At 42.2% G+C, this 22250-nt stretch overlaps 2 protein-coding genes across 5 annotated transcripts in view; one reads left to right on the top strand and one right to left on the bottom strand.

Moving 5' to 3' along the window:
• Nucleotides 1–13860, top strand: part of LOC109934523 (CB1 cannabinoid receptor-interacting protein 1) — a 17442-nt gene extending 3582 nt beyond the window's left edge. Inside the window, exon 3 of the mRNA XM_020533248.2 lies at nt 12779–13860. Coding sequence (XP_020388837.1) covers nt 12779–12943 — 165 coding nt within the window. The 3' untranslated portion in view covers nt 12944–13860. The remainder of the gene's footprint in view (nt 1–12778) is intronic.
• Nucleotides 1–22250, bottom strand: part of aplf (aprataxin and PNKP like factor) — a 229812-nt gene that overhangs the window by 180388 nt on the left and 27174 nt on the right. The window lies entirely within an intron of this gene.

Here is a 22250-nt window from a genome sequence, read left to right as displayed (position 1 = left end):
AGGACTTAGGAACATAGGACATAGGAATACAGGACATAGGAATAAAGCAATTAGGAACACAGGGCATAGGAACACAGGACATAGGAATATAGGAATTAGGAGCAGGAGTAGGCAATTCAGCCTGTCGAGCCTGCTCTGCTATTTAACATGATCGTAGCTGACCTTATCTTGTCTCACTCTCCTGCCTGCTCCCCATATCCCTTTGCCCTGCTTTTCATTAGAAACATATTTCAGCATTAATAAATGCATTTCAGCATTAAATTTTTCTTTTAAATGTGCCCTCCTAGTCCTAGACACCTCATTGAGAAACTGTTAATGTACAAATCTGAGGCCACTCAGCCCCTCAAGTCCGTTGTGCCAATCTATAAGGTCGTGACCCCACCTTTATCCCAAATTTCTTCATGTCTTTGTTTAGCAAAAATCCATCCGCCTCAGTTTCAAAATTCACAGCTGACCTAGCATCAATTGCCATTTGCAGAAGAGAAATCAGAAATTTTACAAAATAGAATTTGCCTCAGTACAGGTAGGGGGCTGCTGGTTTGGGAAACCAAACGGTGGAGAAATTTGTGGGGATGACATTTGGCATTGCATTAATTGATGCCACTGCTGACAAGAGTATTTGGCTGCTATCGGAGCTGAGGTGACAGGGAGCAAGAAGATTTACTTATGTAATTGTACCAAATTGAGGCTGAGTTTAAAATGTAGTTAATAATTAGTTCAGCGAGCTGTTCATCACGTGTAACATGGTGGGAGATACTTTATCTTCTTTGTCTGAGGATTAATCTATTCTGATGAATTCTTTCTATTTCTGGCCTTTAAAATCATTTTTCATGTCAGTGCGGATGGAATTTTGTAGCAATTCCCTGCTTTTATAAATTATTTAAGCAATGGGCACTCTGGGGCATTCTAGCTACAGGGCCAGGAAAAGATTAATGATTTCAGAATCTTCATAAGTGAATTTTTGTATTATGGAAGGCTTGATATTACAACTAACCAAGTTTTCTCCAACAGCATCTTCCAAACACATGATCTTGAGCATCTGAAAGGACAAGGGCAGCAGATACATGGGAGCACCACCCCCTGCAAGTTCCCCTCTGAGCCTCTTCCTGTCCTGACTTTGAAATATAGAATCATAGAGTCCCAACAATGTGGAAGCAGGCCATTTGGCCCATCAGCTCCACAACCACCCTCTGAAGAGCATCTCACCCACCCTATCCCTGCATTTCCCATGGCCAATCCATCTAGCCTGCACATTTTTGGACTGTGGGAGGAAACCCACACAGACACAGGAAGAATGTGCAAACTTCACACAGACAATACCTGAGGCTGGAATCAAACCCAGGTCCCTGGCTCTGTGAGGCAGCAGTCTAACCACTGTGCCACCACGTCTACCAGCACACATCACCCTTCCTTCAGTGTCACTGGGTTGAAATCCTGGAACTCCTCCATCCCAACAGCATTGAGGGGTTACCTACACCCGAAGGATTTCAGTGTTTAGAGTCATAGAGTCATACAGCGTGGAAGCAGACTCTTCGGTCCAAACAGTCTATGCCAACCATAATCCCAAACTAAACTAGTCCCACTTGCCTGTGCTTGGCCCATATCCCTCCAAATATTTCTTATTCATGTACTCATCTAAATGTCTTTTAAATGTTGTAACTGTACCCACATCCACTACCTCCTCTGGAAGTTCATTCCACACACAAACCACTCTCTGTGTAAAAAAAATTGCCCCTCATATCTTTTCTCAACCTTTCTCCTCTTGCCTTAAAAATGTACCTCTAGTTTTGAAAACCCAACACCCTCCCCGAGGGAAAAAACATCTGACATTCACCTTATCTATACCCTTCGTGACTTTATAAACCTCTTTAAGGTCGCCCCTCAACCTCCTATGCTCCAGTGAAAGAAGTTCCAGTCGATGCAGCTTCTCCTTAAAAGTAAAACCCTCCATTCGTGGCAACATCCTGATAAATCTTTTCTGAACCTTTTCCAGCTTAATAATATCCTTCCTAAAGCAGAATGACCAGAACTGGACACAGAATTCCAGAAAAGGCCTCACCAATGCCCTGTACAACCTCAATATGACATCCTAACTCCTATACTCAAAGATCTCAGCAATGAAGGCAAGTGTGTTAAACGCCTTCTTAACCACCCTGTCTATATGTGACACAAATTTCAAAGGATTATGTATTTGAACCGCTAGATCTCTGTTCTAAAACACTACCCAAGGCCCTACTTTGAGTTGTATAAGTCCTGCCCTGGTTTGTTTAACCAAATTAAACTCCATCTGCCACTCTTCAGCCCATGGACCCAATTGATCAAGATCTATTTGTAATTTTAGATAACCTTCTTCATTGTCAAGAAGGCAGCTCACCACCATCTTCTCAACGGCATCTAGGAACGGGCAATAAATGCTGGTCGAGCCAGCAAAACCCATTAACTTGTGAATATTTCCGCTACTACATGCAGAATATTCAAATAAGTATGGCATTTATTTTTAGCAATTATTTTATCAAAGATCTGCAATTAAAATTTTTTGAGGGGGGGAGTAATTTTATTTCTACTTAATGAAGTAGACAATAGCAGCTATTACAGTCTGGTGTAGCAAACAAAATAATGATCTTGGCCTTTGCTACAAGCAAAAATTATGTTCAATTGTAATATAATTTGCATTTGACCTTTGCATTCCTTTATGCTGCAGTGCACAAATGCATCTTATTAATGAAGACCGAAATAGGGGCCGAGGAGGGGCGAATTGTACTACATCAATTCTCCACTTTTTAAATGGAGCTTCTTAGCAATGAAGTGGCACTTTTATCTCCTCTTTAGTGGATAGTGTCAGCATCAGAAAACTTCAGATCAAGAAATAGAAAAGCCAAGCGCTGGAGAACCTCAGCAAATCTGACAGTGTCTGCACAGGGAGAAACACTGTTAATGTCGAAAAGGAGTCATATTAGATTTAAAACTTAAACGTGCTTCTCTCTGCATTTAAACTGTCAGATTTGCTGAGTTTTGCCAACACTTTCTCTTCATATTTCTGATCTCCAGTATCCATGGTACTTTGCTGTTGTAACCTCAGTGCAAGTATTGCTTGATTAGATATGGATTAACAGCATGTCTCACCCCTTGACCTCAGGAAAATACCCCATAAGGCATCAGCATTTTACCACAATCGTCTTCATCCAGCTTCTTTGACCAACAGTGCCAGTTAATTGCAGAATCAAGGGCTGTTCTACGGACTGAAGAAACTGTAATAGTGCAAGACCACTTCATTTATTGTTGTACAAGGTAATGGTTTTTGAAAGAGATAGTCGTTTGGAGGGACAGAACTTGAACAAAAGAATTGTCCTGGTAAGTGCAAGATGAAAGACTTCAAAAAAAAATCACTATGTAGAAAGACTCAGGTTTTGGAAGAGTTATTGTTGAAGCTGCATTAAGCTCCAGCCAGTCAGGCTGGAGGAGAAGCAGATGAACATGTGGTTCCTGTGGAGACAGACCTGTTATCTTTGGTTCCTAATTGTCTTTGTAATTATGCCTAACTAGTCAAGCTTGTACTTATTGCTACTTTACTGGAAACAACATCTTTCTGTGTAAGACAAGTACTTTTCCTCATTCAGCATCCTTAAATTAAATTACTACATTCATATCATAGAATCCCCACAGTGTGGAAGCAGGCCATTTGGCCCATTGAGTCCACACCCAAGCTCTGAAGAGCATCCCAACCAGAACCACACTCCTACCCTAAGCCTGTGACCCTGCATTTCCGATGGCTAATCCAACTAGCCTTCACATCCTTGGACACTCTGGGCAATTTAGTGCTTTATCCTCTACCATTGCTAATCATATAGGCCCTTTGACTCAGTATAGAACGGAGGACATCAGTATTCTTGTGGTGCATTGGTAGTGTCTCTACCTCTGAGACTGGAGTTCTGAATTTAAGTCCCACCTTCTCCAGATGTGTGTAATTACATCTCAGAACAGGTTCATCAGGGAATATCTAGAAAAGACATCATCCATTTATTAATTTGGTGTTTGAAAGTGTAGGTTGGAGAGACTGCCTTCAGGGACCAGTGGTGTCCACAGAACTGAGGCTCATTATCAGTCCTGGAGATGACATTTTGATAAGTTTCCATGACTGTTGTGGAAGTTTCCATTGACCGTTCGATTTTTGTTTTTGTGACAGTGCCTCCACCAGGGCTGTCAAACCCGTTTATGGTTTATTTAAAAGCATATAAAGGAGAATTGGAGGCAGAAAATACCCAGCCACAAGCCACCAGTGGTTGGTTGCAACATATGACACATAAGACACTTAGAATCAGCAAAGGATAATTTTATGCCATTGGTCTGGATTGAACTGAGGTTACAGAGATCCTTAAGTTGTGAGGACAATACTGAATACAGGAAGGGGCTTAGTTACTCTTTAATTTACCTTGAGCGTTTCATGCAACTTAACACGTCTTTTGATTTGAAGAAAGGAAATAAAGAGCTGCCAATGCTAAGAACTATGTACCATTTCCCTGAAACTGGTTGTATTTTCCTTTAATTTATACGTTTTGGTAAAATTAAAGCAAGGCAGTAAGGCTCCATGATGACTCAGTGAGGTTAACCAGCAAGTAACTATGTACTATGAAACTATAATACATATTACCCAGTATTCCAACCAGTTTTGATAGCCTCATTTACTTGAGGAGTTGCCACAAATGACTGACAAACCTGATGCTTGGCTGTATCATCCAGCCTTATTTTAAACCACGTTGTACCACCTAAAATTTACTGACATTGAACTCCATCTGTTGTACTTTACCTATTGCATGGCTTCATCAATTTTCATTTGTGGCTTTCTTTGTACCTCAGAACTCTTCACCATGTACCCTAACTTGAACCTCATTGTCTCTAACCCTATAATGCAAATCACCGATGCACAATGAATTGATGTGAACAGGAATAAAATAGTAAATGCTGGAGAAACTCAGCAGGTCTGGCAGCATCTGTAGAGAGAGAAAAACGCGGTTAATGTTTCAAGTTTGAGATGACTTTTGTTCAGAACTTCAGTTCCAAAGACGAGTCATGCTGGACTGGAAATGGTTAATTCTGTTTCTCTCTCCCTCTCTCTCTCCACTATAGCTAGAATTCTGTCTATAGATCTTTGGAATTGTGGAACAATTGGCCAAATTGTCTATGCTGGTTTTTTCGAAAGTGTGCCAATGCTTAAGTCTTATACCCTTTCGTTCTTGTTTGGAACACTGTGACCTGTCCCTTTATGAAATTGTACATGGAATTGCTTTTCAGGTTGAATGTTCCAGATCCCAACTTATCCCTGGAACTTATAATGAAACACAACGCGGGGAAAAGAAGATTAGAATGGTTTGCTGTGTGTTTTATTAGAGAAGTCACACTGTTTTCATGATATGGCCCAGTGATAGTAACTTGTGACATATTGACATTATTTGAAGTTGAACATTATTTTGAGCCCATAGCTGTCACATGCCCTGTACCATTCCCATCACTTCAAGCATCCTTCTCATTAGGGCTGAGGGACCAGCCAGAGATTTGGGGAGAGGTACCAACTGTTAGAATCATGGAATGAAACAATACAGAAGAAGGTCGTTTGGCCTGTCATCCCTGTGCTAGCCCATCCAATTTATGTCACTCACCTGCCCTTTCCCTATAACACTGAATTCATTTTTTGCCCCTTTAAGTATCTATCTAATTCCCTGTGGAAAATCTATTATTGAGTCTTCTTCCACTGCCCTTTTAGGTAGTGAACTCTAGATCAATGCACTCAATTGTTTGATTTGGAAGAGAAAGCAAAAGTGCCTTATGGTACAGGGAGCACTTTCCATGCAATCACGTATTTCACAAACCTTTTTCACATTTGCACATAAAGTGTGTTGGAGTACACACTAACATGTAATAACAGTGTTATTGTTGGTATAGAAGTAGGGTTTAATGAATATGCAGATGAGCCTCTGAGGTATGCTGTGTGTAATGGCGGCATAGAACATAGAACAATACAGCACAGGAACAGGCCCTTTGGCCCATTATGTCTACACAGACCCTGATGCCCTTTTAAATTAATCGCATCTGCCTGCACATGGTCTATATCCTTCTGTGCCTTGTTTGTTATTTTTTAGGTGACAACTATTTATTTTATCTGAATAAATGGGGCTGCACAGTGGCTCCGTGGTTAACATGCCTCACAGTGGCAGGGACTTGGGTTCGATTCCAACTTCGGGCAACTGTCTGTGTGGAGTTTGCACATTCTCCTCTTGTCTGTGTGTGGGCTCCTCCAGGTGGCCTGGTTTCTTCCCACAGTCACAAAGATGCATAGGTTTGGTGGAGTGGCTATGCTAAATTGCCCAGAGTGTCCACGGATGTGCAGGCTAGTTGGATTAGCCATAGGAAATGCAGGGTCACAGGCTTAGGGTAGGGGTGTGGTTCTGGTTGGGATACTCTTCAGACCACGTGTGTGGACTCAATGGGCCAAATGGCCTGCCTCCACACTGTGGGGATTCTATGATATGAATGTAGTAATTTAATTTAGGGCAACAGTAAATAATTACATCTGGATGGTTGTTCCCATTTTAAAACATAAATCTTGACCTAGTAGCTGAATGAAGCAAAGATCTGCCATTTCACTAGCACCTCAAGTATTATACCTGCCCAACTACACCACAGCATGAATGATTAATCCTGGCAAACAAGTGATGATGATCTTTCAATTTCACTTTTCTGACAATGAGAATGAAAGAGACTCTGGTTGTTGGTTGGGTGGGCTGCATGGTGGAGCTGTTGATGGAATGCTGTCATTGCAACTCCCCACAGTCAGCAATGACAACACGAGAATTTATAGTCCCACTTCTTGATCCCACTGCTTCCATCGCCTTCACAACGTTCAGGCCTTTCATACCTTTCCCAAACCAACATCTGTTTTTGTAGAACAAATGAATGTCTGTCTAAATGTATTGCTATCATATCTGCTTCTACCACCTCCACTGGCAGATCATTCCAGGCCCTTAACACCCTCTGTGTGAAAATCTTGCCTCTCACACATCCCCTTCAAACTCTCCCCTTCTCACCTTAAATCTGAGTATTTGATATTTCCATCCTGGGAAAAAGACTCCAACTATCCACCCTATCACTGCCTCTCATAATTTTATTTACCTCTATCAGGTCGCCCTCTCAGCCTCTGATGCTCTAGCGAAAATAATCCAAGTTTGTCCAACCTCTCCTTACAGCTAGTACACTCCAGTCAAGGCAACATCCTCGTAAACGTCTTTTCCACCCTCTCCAAAGCTTTCACACTCTTCCTATAAGGTGGCAACCAGAAATGGACACAATACGCCAAATGTGACCTAACTAAAGTCTTATACAGCCGCAGGGTGACTTACAAAGAATAAAGAACAGCACAGCACAGGAACAGGCCCTTCAGCTCACCATGAATGCCCCAACACATGATGCCTTTCTAAACTACAAACATTTTGCCTCTATACAGTGTGTATCCCTCTATTCCCAGGCTATTCATATATCTGTCAATATGCCTGTTAAGCATTGCATTATTGTTTCCATCTCCACCACCTCTGCTGGCACCCACTCTGTAAAATGTAAACTTGCCTCTCACATCTGCTTTAAACTTATCCCCCTTTTCCTTAAATCTATGTCCCCTAGTATTGACATTTCTACCCTGGGCAAAATCCATGCCTCTGATAATTTTGTAAACTTCTATCAGGTCGCCCTCATCCTTCAACATTCAAGTGAAAACAAACCAAGTTTTGTCCAATCTCTCCTCATAGCTAATACCCTACAAACTAGACAATGTCCTGGTAAACAGTTTGTGTGTCCTCTCCAAAGCCTCCACATCTTTCTTGTAGTCTGAGGACCAGAACTGTACACAATATTCCAAATGTAGCCAAACTGTAGTTTTATGCAGCTACAGCATGATCTGCCAATACTCAATGCCCCAACCAATGAAGGCAAGCATGCTGTATAACTTCTTTACCACTTGTGTTGCCACTTTGAGGAAGGAATGGACTTGCACCCTAAGACCCCTCTCTATATGTACTGAAACTGGTTGCTCCTAAGGGTCTTGCCATTTACTGTAAACTTTCCTCTTGCATTTGACCTCATAAAATGCATCACCTCATACTTGTCCAATTAAACTCCATCTCTGCCCAACTTTCCAACTGACCTATATCCTGCTGTATTCTTTGACAATCTTCTGCACTATCCACAACTCCACCAATTTTCATGTCATCTGCAAACTTACTAAAGAGACAACCTTCATTTTCATCCAAATCATTTATATATATATTCCAAACTGCAGAGATCCCAGCATTAATTCTTGCTGGTCACAGACCTTCAGTCAGCAAAACAACCCTCCACAACAAGCCTCTGTCTTCAATGACCAAGCCAATTTTGTGTCCAACTTATCAACTCACTGTGGATCCCACATGAGTTAATCTTCTGGACCAGCCTGCCATTAAGGACCTTGTCAAATACTTTAGTAAAGTCCATGTACCGAACGTCAAACACCCTATCCTCATCAATCATCTTCATCATTTCCTCAAAAAAACTCAATCAAGTTTGTGAGACAAGACCTCCCCCATACAAAGCCATGCTCACTATACCAAATAAGTCCATTCTTTTCCAAATGCAAGTAAATCCCAGCTCAAAGAATCTTCTCCACTAATTTCCCTACCACTGATGTAAGGCTCTCTGGCTTATTATTTCCCAGGTTATCTCTATTGCCCTTCTAAAACCAAGGACCAACATTGGCTATTCTCAAGTCTTCTGAGACCTCTCTTGTGGCTAAAGAGGACACAAAGATCTTTGTGAAGGTCTCAGCAATCTCCTCCGTTCCCTCCCTCAGTATCCTGCGTTGGATCCATCAGGCCTTGGGGACTGAATCCCTGGCCTTGGCAGTCACATGATAAAGACTGTGCTGCAAGTTTGGAGCTGGAGCAACTCAGAGCTGGGAGCTGTGCAGCCCTATTATCAAATTTATACTGTTAATGAACAAACAGCAGGAGGTCTGGCCTGACCTTTTCAGAAGATAAACCTCGACTAAAACTTTTGGCGGGGATTATTAGGGGAACTGTACACTGATTTCTTAAGTAATTGGACTTTTCAATAGTTACTCTGTGTTCACATGTGCTGCTTATCATTCAGCTTATGATAAAACTTGCTTCCAGTCAAGAACCTGTTTTCTTATTTACCACATCATTGTGACATTGCTGTGCCTAGTTTCTTTAGACAGCAGAGGGTAGGCATAAATGGGTCATTTTTGGGTTGCGTACTGGTTTGTCTCCTTTTTTAGGGAAGGATATAAATGCATTAAAAGCAGTAGAGAGAATGTTCAGTTGATTGATACCTGGGATGAGGAGTTTATCCTATGAGGAATTATTGAACAGTCTCTGCCTGTGACTTTAGAGTTGAGAAGAGTAATTGATGACCTTATTGAAACATACGATATCCCAAGATAATTTGACAGGATTAATACAGTTCTGGTGAAGGGTCCCGACCCAAAACGTTGACTTTCCTGGTCCTCTGATGCTGCCTGGCCTGCTGTGTTCCTCCAGGTCCACATCGTGTTGTCTCTGACTCCAGCATCTACAGTTCTTGCTATCTCTGATTTGACAGGGTGCTTACTAAGAGTGTTGCTAAAACTAGGCTTACACTTTAAAACCAGATGGCTCAGTGGTTAGCACTGCTGCCTCACAGCACCAGGAACCCAGGTTTAATTCCACCCTCGGGTGACTGCCTGTGTGGAGTCTGTACATTCTCCCCGTGTCTGCATGGGTTTCCTCCGGGTGCTCCGGTTTCCTCCCACAGTCCAAAGATGTGCAGGTTAGGTGGATTGGCCGTGCTAAATTGCCCCCAAAATGTGCAGGGATGCATAGGCTAAGTGGGTTAGCCACAGAAAATGCAATGCTACAGGGATGAAGTGGGTCAGAGTGGGATGCTCCTTGGAGGGTCAGTGTAAACTTAATGGGTTGAATGGCCTGCTTCCTCACTGTAGGGATTCTATATATTGTATGCATAAAAAAAGGGGTCTCCCATTTAAGATGTAGAAAAGAAAGAATTTTTTTTTCTCTCAGGATGTTGCAAGTCTTTAGACTGTCTTCCCCAAAGAGTGGTGGAGGGAGCGTCATTGAATATTTTTAAGACCGAGGTATATGGGCTCTTGACTAAAGAGGAAGTCAACATTGTAAGAAGTAGATAAGAATGTGGGACCACACTCTGACGAGCCATGTTCTTATCGAATTATGGAATAGGCGCAAGGGGCCAAATGGCTCACTCCTGCACCTAATTCCACAGGAGTGAAGATGTCTAGCTTCAATTATATAGAATCTTGCTCAGACCTCATCTGGAGTCATGTATGGGGCGGTGGTCTCATTTATTTGGGAATGATGCCTTTCCTATGGAGGAAATGCAGCTGAGATTCACCGGGTGCAGTTGTCCTCTGAGGAGAGAGGGCCGATATTATCCAACATTTAGAAGAATGATAGATGATCTCATTGGAACTTATACATTCTTACAGGGTCGACAGGGTAGATGAAGTATGGGAGGATCTAGAACAACAGGATACAGTCTCAGAATAATTGTGCGGACAATTTAGGACTAAGACGAGGAGGAATGTCTTTCCTGTGAGGGTGGTGAATCTTTGGGATATTCTGCCTCAGTGGGCTGTGGTTGAGAATGACTGGTTACCAATCATGTCAAGAGATATAGGGCAGCACAAGAATATACTGTTGAGGTATATATGATCAGCCCTGATCTGGAATGACAGAGCAGGCTGAAGGGGCTGAATGGCCAACTTCTGCTACATGCTCGTATGTTTCTTCGTACTGAAAATGCTTGGAGGACTTTCTGCCCCTAGAAAGGGAACAGGATCTCATTCCTCATGTCCAAAACATGCACCAGAGCCTCCAAAGCAGCTTAAAGGAATGTGAGTATTTTCCTGCACCTCGTCGTGGCATTACTTTACTTGTCTGAATCTGTACCCACCAAAGAGGGACACAGCTAGTAAGCAGCAACAAACTGGTAGATCTGGCTGCACAACTGGCTCATGACAACTAGCAGGTAACATGTATCAAACATGGTACCTGGAAAGACAATGGAAAGACAATGAATGAGAGCAACACCCTTCCTGAACCCCTGTGTTACTCTCTCTGCTCTTGCACCACTCTCTGTGCCCTAGCACCAATTTCTCACTTCCCTCACTGCCTTTTCTGCCCTCCAACAGCACCATCACTGCCCCTGAAACCTCTCTGGCCCTGCACCACTGTCTCCCAACCCGCACCGATCTCTCTCTGCTCCTGTACCCTCTCTCTGCACCACAGCACTCTTTCTGCCCCCTTGTACCAGTCTCTCTGACACACACCCTCTCGGTTCTCCATGTACCAGTCTGTCGCACAACCTCTCTCTTTCCCCACCACCAGTCTGTCTGCCCCACACCCTCTTTCTCCCCCCGTACCAGTCTTTATGAATCACACCTCTCTCTTCCCACTCCACCAGCCTCTCTGCCCCACACCCTCTCTCTTCCCCCTGTACCACTCTGTTCCTGCACCACTTTTCCCTCCCATCCCACTCCATTTTTCCTGCAATCAGGTTTATAGGCTGGGATTTCTTAATGAGTATGAATGATTTAATCTTTGCATTTCTCTTAACAGTGTTACTCCCAAAAATAACACGATTATTGTGTGAATGCAGTCTTACAGCAAACACAGCTGCTATCCTCTCCTCAACCACCTGCACAGAGGGGATGGCTGACCCAGTGTCGATTTGCAAGTCCTCAGCATCTGCCCTATTGTTTCATGTAGAACGTAGAGAGCTCAGAGCTGGCTTTGGCTTGTTTCACGTGGACTACAGATTCATATTTGAACCAGTGTTAAAGCAAAGAAAAACATCAAAGCAATCCAGAAGAGTGGTCTTTTGGTTCTGAGTCAGATTGATTCAGCAGGGTAAATTTAATTACTTCAGGGAATATTGAGTCATTCGAGGAAGTCAGCCCATTGGTACAACAAGTAAATAGGAAAGCTAATAGCATGTTATTATTTATTGCATGGGAATTCAATTTAAAAAGTAGGGAGGTTAGGCTTCAGTAACTCAAAGCACTTGGTGGTGGCGGGGGGGCACATCTGAAGAACTTTATACAGCATTAGTGTCCTTATTTAACTACATGGAAAGCAGTTCAGGGAATTTTCCCTAGACTGATACTGGAATGCATGGATTGTTTAACAAGGAAAGTTTGGACAGGCTAAGCTTGTATCTCCTCGAAGAGACTTGATTTGACACTGATCAGATCTTATGGGATCATTACTGGGTGGTTGTGGAGATGATGGTTCTTTGGATTAACAATAATACCACTAGGCCATTGCCTCCCCCCAGGGTCACTGTTTTAAAGTATTTAGTCACCCAATTAAAGCAAAGAGGATGAGAACATTTTTCCCTTCGGCGGTTGTGAGTATTTGGGATTTTCTTCCTCAAAAGGTCGTGGAAGCAGATCTTGGATGTTTTTAAGACAGAGGTGGACAGTTTCCTAATAGGCAAGGGGTGAACAGTTATTGGGGCAGGCTGGAATGTGAAGGAAGCAAATCAGCCATAATCTTATTGAATGGTACAGCAGGTTCAAGGGGCTGCGTGGTCACTCCAGCTCCTAATTCATATATTTGTGTTCTGATCTTGCAGAGATCTGGAGTTGAGAATCTGACTTGCCTTTGAGATGTTCTTGTGAACCCCCATTTTAACCATCTTTCTTCTCTGTCCCTCTCTCCAGTTCGCTGACATTGGTACCTTTGAGACGGTGTGGCAGGTGAAGTTCTACAACTATCACAAACGCGATCACTGCCAGTGGGGAAACAGCTTCGGAAGCATTGAGTATGAGTGCAAACCCAACGAGACGCGTAGCCTGATGTGGATCAACAAAGAAATGTTTACTTAGGATGCCATTTTACAGAAAATCCTTCTGAAACATCAGCAATGGGCAAATTATAACTGTCTACAGTCAAGAATAAAATCACCACGCCTTAATGTAGACACATTTGGGTTGAAATAACAGTGTGCAATAATAACAATAGAAGCAGTAAATGCTGTTATAAATTTATTTTGCCTGATACTTTAATGTGGGGCAGTTATTCTTAGACAGAAATATTTGATGCAAATACATTTGAGACACATTTGTTATCAATATCACTCAACACAGTTTAAGCTCCAGTATCACTATTCTATGGACAATATTTACACTTGGCATTATCAGTAAGGAGGGTGCATTTTGATGTGAAACATCTATAAACTGTCTTAACAAAGCGAACAAAAGTATCTTATACAAATGCAGTGCTGACCTGGCACAGCTCTGTTAAGCATTGAGAGAAAGGTATAAATAATTCTGCATGGGCATCTGTTTAAGTTACCGTTGCAATTATAGCTCACCAGACAGACACCAGTAGTTTGTGTTCTTTTATGTGCAAAATTGATTTAGCCTACCTCGATTTAGGTACAAATGGTGAGTTGTGGGAGTGATGAGTACTATATTTGGAGTTAGTCAATGCAACATGAATTTGAACAAAAGTTAGCTTAAAATGTGCATGTCATCCAGTTACGTTTTTAACTTGTGTTTGTGATTCAATGTATTTCTGAAATGGTTAGTGTTTTTTGAATTATGATGTGTTGCTGTTTGTATTCAAAGGTTTTTGTATAATCGTGCAATGTAGTGTTCTCTTTTGTAATATTTTCTGATTGGGTTTGGGGAGGTAATAAGCATTCCCACAAAATATGTTAGCTGTGGATAAACAAACCACGAGAGAAATTATTGTATCTGCATCAATAATTCCTTGAAAATTAAATTCTACATTGAGAGCCTGTGGTGGCCAATTAAAAGTATCAATGCACAAAAACAATTATTTCATTTAGTTGAGATGCCATGAGGAACAGGTTTTGCTGAAGGCTTTTACATTGTCTTTGTATTCGCAGTGGATAGGCTCATATTTAGGGGATTCAATGACCTCATGGTATTATGAGTAGGCTACTAATCCACAATCCCAGGTAATATTCTGGGGACCTGGCTTCAAATCCTGTCATGAAGATGCTGTAATTTTAATTCAATAATTAAGTGGTTAATGACGGTGATGGAGTCACAGTCAATTCTTGGGGGGAATACTCATCTGGTTCACTAATGTCCTTTAGGGAAAGAAATTGTTATCCTTATCTGGTCTGGCCTACATGTGACTCCAGACCTGCAGCAATGTGGTTGACCCCTAATTGTCCTATGGACAAGTATCATGAATGAATAATTAAAAATAACATTATATTTTGTCTAGTTTACAGCAAGGGGAAATGGGCTACAACATGAACCTGACATAGATTGGATGTTAGCTTGGGATTATTCAGTAAATGTTGTCCAATCGTGGAATCAAATCTAATGTTGAACATCATGTTCTGAGCTTTGAAAGTTGCCATATTTATACCTCTTTATTGAACAGAGATGTCACATTTGCAATCCTCCAGTTGTCCGACAGTAGCTCCATGTTTAAGGGGGACTACTTACTTGTTATATTCTCTTCTCAAGTGAGGTAGTCATTTAGTACTTCAGCTAGGCCGTTTCTCTCTACAAGAGCATTCCCTTTTCACTCTCTAATTGCCTCATTCCTTTACCAACTGATACTTGCTGCTTATGGGTTTATAAAAGGTTTAAAGTTACTGTCAGTGTAGTTACATTTGATAAATCTCTATAAGTGAATCAGAGTTGATAATTGCTAATGAGTTATATTTTCCACCAAGAAAGGACATGTATCCATCACTCTTTGCTCACGTAATTTTTTTTGACAAAATCGGCAAGTGAAAGAATAGAACCCGATTTATCTGATGTGGAATGCTTGGCACCAAGTCATTTCAGGATTTTGGAATTTTCTGGGTTATGGAATGATGTTAGAATACCTAACCATGTGGGCCAATCAGTAATCACTATCAATACAAATGTTTACCTGAAGCATTGAACAGTGACAAAACATTATAATGCACCACTGAAAATTGTTTTACACACCCATATACTGTATCTTCCACATTCCATCTCCCAGAATGTTGTGCTAAGATGATGCCATGAGCTACTTGGCCATATTCAAAAAATGTTTCCGGATGCTGGGTGTTTCTGAATAGCAGATTTCCAGTCTATAGAGGTTATAGTGTATGACAATACTGTACAGCCAATTTCATGAACATGAGTGCTTTTCTTTATAGGCTATTGTCTCTAAAATACAGTGGCTGTGAATTTAATCTCTTTTGATGTCACATGAGGCTTGTGTCTTCTCAGGGATGCTTCTAATCAGGCACATGGTTCATCCTCTTCAGCAGGCACCACCTATGTAACACTGGAATCACGTAATGGAATGCTACCCCAAAGTCACACGGGATTTGGTATGAACATGGAATCACTACACTGTGGAAGCAGGCTATTCAACCCATCAAGTCCACACCAACCCTCCAAACAACATCCCAACCAGACCCACCATGCTACCCTATCCCTGTAACCCTGCATTTCCGATGCTAATATGCCTAGCATGTGCATCCCTGGATACTATGGGCAATTTAGCATGGCCAATCCACCCTAACCTGCACATCTTTGGACTGTGGGAGGAAGCCAGAGCACTGACATGAAACCCACGCAGAAACAGGGAGAATGTGCAAACTCCACACAGACAGTTATCCGAGGCTGGAATCGAACCTGAGTTCCTAGGGCTGTGAGGCAGCAGTGCTAACCACTGAACCATTGTGCCGTGCAACATATCTTTGACCTTTAGCAGTCCATGTCCAAAGGTAAGTAACATTTGCGCAACACAAATGCCAGCAATAACCATTTCCAATAAGAGACAATCTAACCACTGCCCCTTGACATTTATGGCATTGCCATCACTGAATCCGTCACTATCAACATCCTGGGGGTTACCATTGACCAGAAACCGAACTAGACTCACCATTTAAGTAAAGTAGTTATGAGAACAGGTCAGAGACTAGAAGTACTGCAGTTAGTAACCCACCTCCTGACTCCTCAAAGCCTGCCCACCATCTACAAAGCACAAATCAAGAATGTGATGGAAAACTTCCCATTTGCCTGGATGGGTGCAGTTCCAACAACACTCAAGAAGCTTGACACCATCCAGGACAAAGCAGCCACATCCACAAACATAACTCTCTCCACCACCAACAAAGAGTAGCAGCAGTATGTACCATCCAGAAGATACACTGCAGAAATTCAATAAGTATCTTTAGGCAACACCTTCCAAACCCATGAACGCTTCCATCTAGAAGGACAATGGCAGCAGATACATGGGAATGTCACTTCTTGCAAGTTCCCCTCCAAGCCACACACCATCTTGTCTTGGAAATATATTTATCATTTCTTCCATGTCGCTGGGTGAAAATCCTGGAATTCCGTCCCCAACATCATTATGAGTCTACCTACAGCTCATGGACTACAGTGATTCAAGAAGGCAGCTCACCACTATCTTCATAAGGGTAGCTAGGGATGGGCAACAAATGCTGGCCAGCCAGCGATGACCACATGCCATAAGTAAATTTTTAAAATGCAAACAAGAAACAGGAGTAGGTTCCTTGGCCCTTCAAGTCTGCTCTGCCATTCGATAAGTTCATGGCTGATCTGATTTTAACCTCAACTCTACTTTCCTGCATCTCCCCTGATAATCTTTCATCTCCTTGGTCTTCAGGAATTTATCTACCTCTGCTTTAAAAATATTTAAAGATTCTGAATGAAATTCCAAAGATTCACACCTCTCTGATAGAAAATAAAAGTTTCCTCTTCTCTGTCTTGACTGGGTGACCCTTTATTTTCCTCAAGATCTAGATTCTCCCACATGAGAAAATGTCCTCAGGATATTATATGTTTCACTCCATTCATTGCCCAGATGCCCAGGGCAGATACAGGTTCAAATCGCACAATAGCTGGTGAAATTTAAATTTGTTAATTAATAAATCTGATGTACCTGACCAAATGTCTTTTAAATGTTGTAACTGTACCCGCCTCTATCACTTCCTGTGGCAGCTCTTTCATATATGCGCCACTGTGAAAAAGTTGCCCCTCAGGTCCCTTTTAAATCTTTCCCCTCTCACTTTAAACCTATGCCCTCTAGTTCTGGACTCCTCTATCATGGGAAAAAGACCTTGGCTATTCACCTTATCTATGCCCCTCATGATTTTATGAATCTCTATAAGATCACCCCTCAGTCTCCTATGCTTTGGGGAAAAAAGTCCCAGCCTATCCAGCCTTCCTTCTAACTCAAAATTTCCAGTCTCAGTAACATCCTTGTAAATCTTTTTTGCACCCTTTCCAGTTTAATAACATCCTTCCTTTAGCAGGGCGACTAGAAATGTACGCAGCACTCCAAATGTGGCCTTACCAATATATTAGACAGCTATAACATAACATTCTAATGCCTGTACTCAATGCTCTGACTGATGAAGGAAAGCATGCCAAATGCATTCTTCACCACCCCGTCTACCTGTGACACCACTTTCAAGGAACTGTGTACCTGCACCCACCCCTAGATCTCTTTGCTCGACAATACTCCCTAGGGCCCATCATTAATTGTATAAGTCCTGGCTTGGTTTGTCGTACCAACATGCAACACCTTGCATTTATCCAAGTTAATCTCCATCTGCCATTCCTCAGCTCACTTGGCCCAATTGATCAAGATCTCTTTGTAATCTTAGATAACCTTCTTCACTGTCCGCTTTACCACCAATTTTGGTGTCATCTGCAAACTTACTAACCATGCCTCCTATATTCTCATCCAAATTGTTTATATAAATGACAAACAACAGTGGACCTGGCACCGATCCTTGCAGCACACTGCTGGACACAGGCCTCCAGTCTGAACAACAACTGTCTACCACCACCCTCTATCTCCTACTGTCAAGCCAATTTTGTATTCAGTTGGCTAGCTCTCCCTGGATTCCATGTGATCTAATCTTACTAACCAGTCTACCATGTAGAATCTTATCGAAGGCCTGAGTTAGGACTGGAGATCTGGCTTCTCGTCCTGACCCTGGGAGTAGAGGTGATGGCAAGTACCCATGACCAAATGGCTCATAATGAAACATCCAAAGACAAAAAGCCAAAGCTCCAGCTTTGGGTAACGAACACAGACCATAGGAACATGGTTAAATAAGTAGATGTGAAAACTAAGAGCAAACAATCAGAGATTCACAAATCTCAGGTACAGACTAATTAAAAATGGATGCAATGTTGAAATAGTTTGTGTGGATAATAATACTCACAAGCAGGATTGTAAAGAACAAAATATGCTGTCATTCATATAAATAGATGTATTTGCAGGGCATGCTATTCCTTTATTGTGTAGAGTGAAATTAAATCACATATTGCTACTGTTCAGGTCCACTGCTTTGTTTATGAGAGTCTATTCTCTCCACTCTGCCCTGCTCTGCTATCGATTTTCAACTGCAGAAGATATTAACCTGCTCAGATTGATTGTGCATATTGTCGAGTTGTGCATGTTTTGGAGTGCATTTGAAAGCTCTAATACATCATAGATTTAATGAAACATAATAGATCTTCTATTCCATGACAAATGGAAGCTAAATTCTGTTGTAACAATCATGGACACAGTAGGTAGAGCCTTCTCAGCCTTGTACCAAAGTGAGAAAGTCAGGAGGATCGCATGAGATTACAGGACAGGACCTTCCCATCATTGAGAGTAAGAAGTTCCATTTTCCAGCCAAGTGTTGAGGAACAAGTTGAGATTCTCACCGGTGAGTAGCGAGATGCTTATTTACATGCTTTAGTATCCTCATCATTCCCTCACTGATATGCACCAGGCAGCAACAATTCCTGACATGGAACTCAGAGCAGGTACCTGGTCACACCAGCTCCCCGCTAGCTCCTTCAATCACCAACATCTCAGGGCACACTCCCTGGGCAGTGACTACATGTACTCCACCATGCAGCAGAACCTCCAGGTCCCAGGGCCAAAACATGGTGCCAATTACCCTTTGTCAAGCATAGGGCAGCTGTGGATGACTACTATTTGACTGGATGCACAGTTGGGCTTTAAAAATTGCACTAGTATCAAAAAACCTGGGAGATCCCAGCAATGGACATTTCAGCGATAAAGAGAGGGCTGAAGGGAAGACCTGATTGAGGTGTATCAGATGATGAGAGTCATGGGCAGGTTGGATAGGAAGCAGCTGTTCTCCTTAAATTAAGGATCAATTATGAAGGAGCATAAGTTTAAGGTGAAAGGCAGGAGGTTTAGGGAGGATTTGAGGAAAACTTAATCACTCAGAAGATGGTAGGAATCTGGAATGCACTGCCTGTGAAGACCGTGGAAGCAGGAAACCTTACACCCTTTTAAAAGGTATGTGGATGAGTACCTGAAATGTCATAACATTCAAGACTATGGACCAAGTGCTGGGAAATGGGACTAGTGTGGATAGTTCAGTGCAGGCTCAATGGGCTAAAGGGCCTCTTCTGTGCTATATGACCCAATGGCTCTCTGTGTTTATGACTCTTCGGTCCCCTGCATGAGTGGGAGTAGGAGAGTGGGAGAATATAGTGAGAGGGGTGCCTTGAGGGCATGATGCATTGGTAATAAGGTAGATTTGGGAAGATAGCGTGAGAAAACTTGCTAAGGTTTGCAGACAGAAACCCTCCTTGAAACCCAGCAAAACTGTCACTCTGCTGATTTCTGTTAAGATTCAGCCCAAAGTATTCCATGCATTATCTGAGGAGCTCACTTGTTATGATGTTATTTTTTTAAACCATTGGGTAAATCCTCACAGTTATGATTTGGGTGCTATTTGCCTGCTCATTGTACAATGCAGCAGATTTTTATAATACTGAGGTCAGCAGAATGTCAGTTCTTTCCCAAGGTGGCGAGATTCAAATGCATTCTCTTTTCTTTCAGATCCAATAGGCCCACACTTATTCTCCTGCACCTGCAGTACTGGCCCATTCCTGCAGCAATCCAGTTCAACTTCTTCTTGTATGGTAGATATTTTTTCATAACTCTCATCCTCAGCCATGAATCCCTCCACAGCCTTGCTCCACTCTATCACTGCAATCTCTTCCAGCCTGAAAAGCCTCCGAGATCTTGTTGCTCCTTTCAGACAGAACTCTTGTGCATCCTTGACTTTAATTCCTCCACTACGGGTGGACATTGTTGTATAAAGTAATAGACATAAAAGGGTTAATCCAGGAGCTGAGCTGAAGCCCCATTCACATTGATGCAGGACACAGCCACTAGATGGAGTATCAGGCAGGTAGGGAATCATAGAATCCCTATGGCGTTGAAGCAGGCTATTCAGACCATTGAGTCCGCACTGACTCTCCAAAGAGCATCCCACCCAGAACCACCCCTTGTAACTCTGCTTTTCCCCTGTCTAACCCACCTAGCCCACCCCTGGACACTAAGGGGCAATTTAGCATGGCCAATCCACCTAACCTGCACATCTTTGGACTGTGGGAAGAAACCGGAGCACCTGACGGAAACCCACACAGACACAAGGAGAATGAGCAAACTCCACACAGACAGTCACCCAAGGATGGAATGAAACCCAAGTCACTGGCGCTGTGAGGCAGCAGTGCTAACCACTGAGCCACCGTGCTGCCCGTTCAGGGCAACACTGAGGGATTCTGGCAGTTGCACTTAGAGACAGTCTTCTATTGCTCACTTTATCATCAATACAATTCTAACAGGTACTTAGGTATAATAAATATTACCTTGTTATCTTCGATAAGCACCTTATCTGCTGAGACTGTTCGTCCTTCACCAGGGACTAATAAAAAACCCCTACGATAGCATGGAAAGAGGACTGGCAGCATTCTGCCTGTGGTACCCAGGCTTTATCATCTCTATTATAACTGCCATGTCTTCAGTTGCCTGGACTCCAGGCTCTGCAATTTCTCACCCTAAACCTTTCCCTAACTCATTTACTTCTTTTAAAAGTCTTCTAAAACCACTTTGACTGAGCTTTGGGTTGCTTTGTGTCCTGTTTTGATCAGTAATGTCTCCTGTGAAGTGTTTTGGGATATTTTGCACACACCAAGCCCAAGGATATGGCTTGGCTTTTGCAATGCCAGACACCCTGGCAACACACCATGTTAAGACTCATATTAAAATGCGGCAATTGACTGAAATGCTGCAATGACAATACACCTGAACTCATACTGACACAAGATCCAGAATATTGCAGGAAGAGGTTTGGGAATTGAATGAAAAGATAATTCCATTTCTATTAAGCAACTGAATAGGAACTAAATAAATAATGTGCTCGTTGACAAAATGAAAGAGAAAGGGGTAGCAGAGTCAATTGGCCATAGATGTAAGAACTAAAGCAAGCCATTCAACCCATTCAGTCTGCTCTGCTATTCAATGAGATCATTACTAGCCTGATAACCCACAACTCTACTTCCTGCCCTTTCCCTATAGTCCTTGATTGTCTTAATGATTAAAAATTTGTCTCTCTCAGCCTTGAATATATTTAATGACTCAACCTCGACAGCCCTCATCAATTCCACAGATTCACACCCCTCTGAGAGAAGAAATAGCTCCTTATCTCTGTCTTATCTCTGTGACTCCTCATTCTGAGATGATGCCCTCTGGTCCTCGACACTCTCTCTCAAACAACCTCTCTGCATTGACCCTGTCAAGTCCCTAAGTACCTTGTATTTTTCTTTAAAAGGAAAACTAAAAGCCAAAGGGAAAGAAAAGTACCAAAAAGTGATGGTAAGAAGAATGAGGAAAGAGAAAACAGTGTAGAAGAATAATTTTTAATCCATTCGTGGGATGTGAACATCATTAACTGTGCCAGCATTTATTGCCCATCCCTAATCACCCTAGAGAAGGTGGTGATGAGCTGCCTTCTTGAACTGCTGCAGTCCATGGGCTCTAGGGCTCGCTACAGCACTATTATGAAGGATCTACAATGTATGTGACAGCATATTCATGAATTGATTAGTTGTCATTTCAAAATCAATGCAAGACAGGGCACCATGACTGTCATTAGGGCTGTATTTAGCACAATTTCTGACTTTCCCACAGAGCGCCCTTCTTTCCTGTACTTAAAATCTAAAGGTACAGTTTCCTCATTCGTTCTGAATCTGATTTTTAATTATATGGGTGTTGCTGCAAGTGGCTACTGCTGTGTGGGATTGAACTTCAGATCCTTGACATTAACACATGAAGCAAACAAGAAAATCAGACTGAACATCAATGGTTTCA

The sequence above is a fragment of the Rhincodon typus genome, chromosome 9, assembly GCF_021869965.1.
Source record: "Rhincodon typus isolate 14 chromosome 9, sRhiTyp1.1, whole genome shotgun sequence".
NCBI lineage: Eukaryota > Metazoa > Chordata > Chondrichthyes > Orectolobiformes > Rhincodontidae > Rhincodon > Rhincodon typus.
The sequence above is the reverse complement of the archived record's forward strand: the minus strand, read 5'-3'. Positions and strand labels throughout refer to the sequence as shown.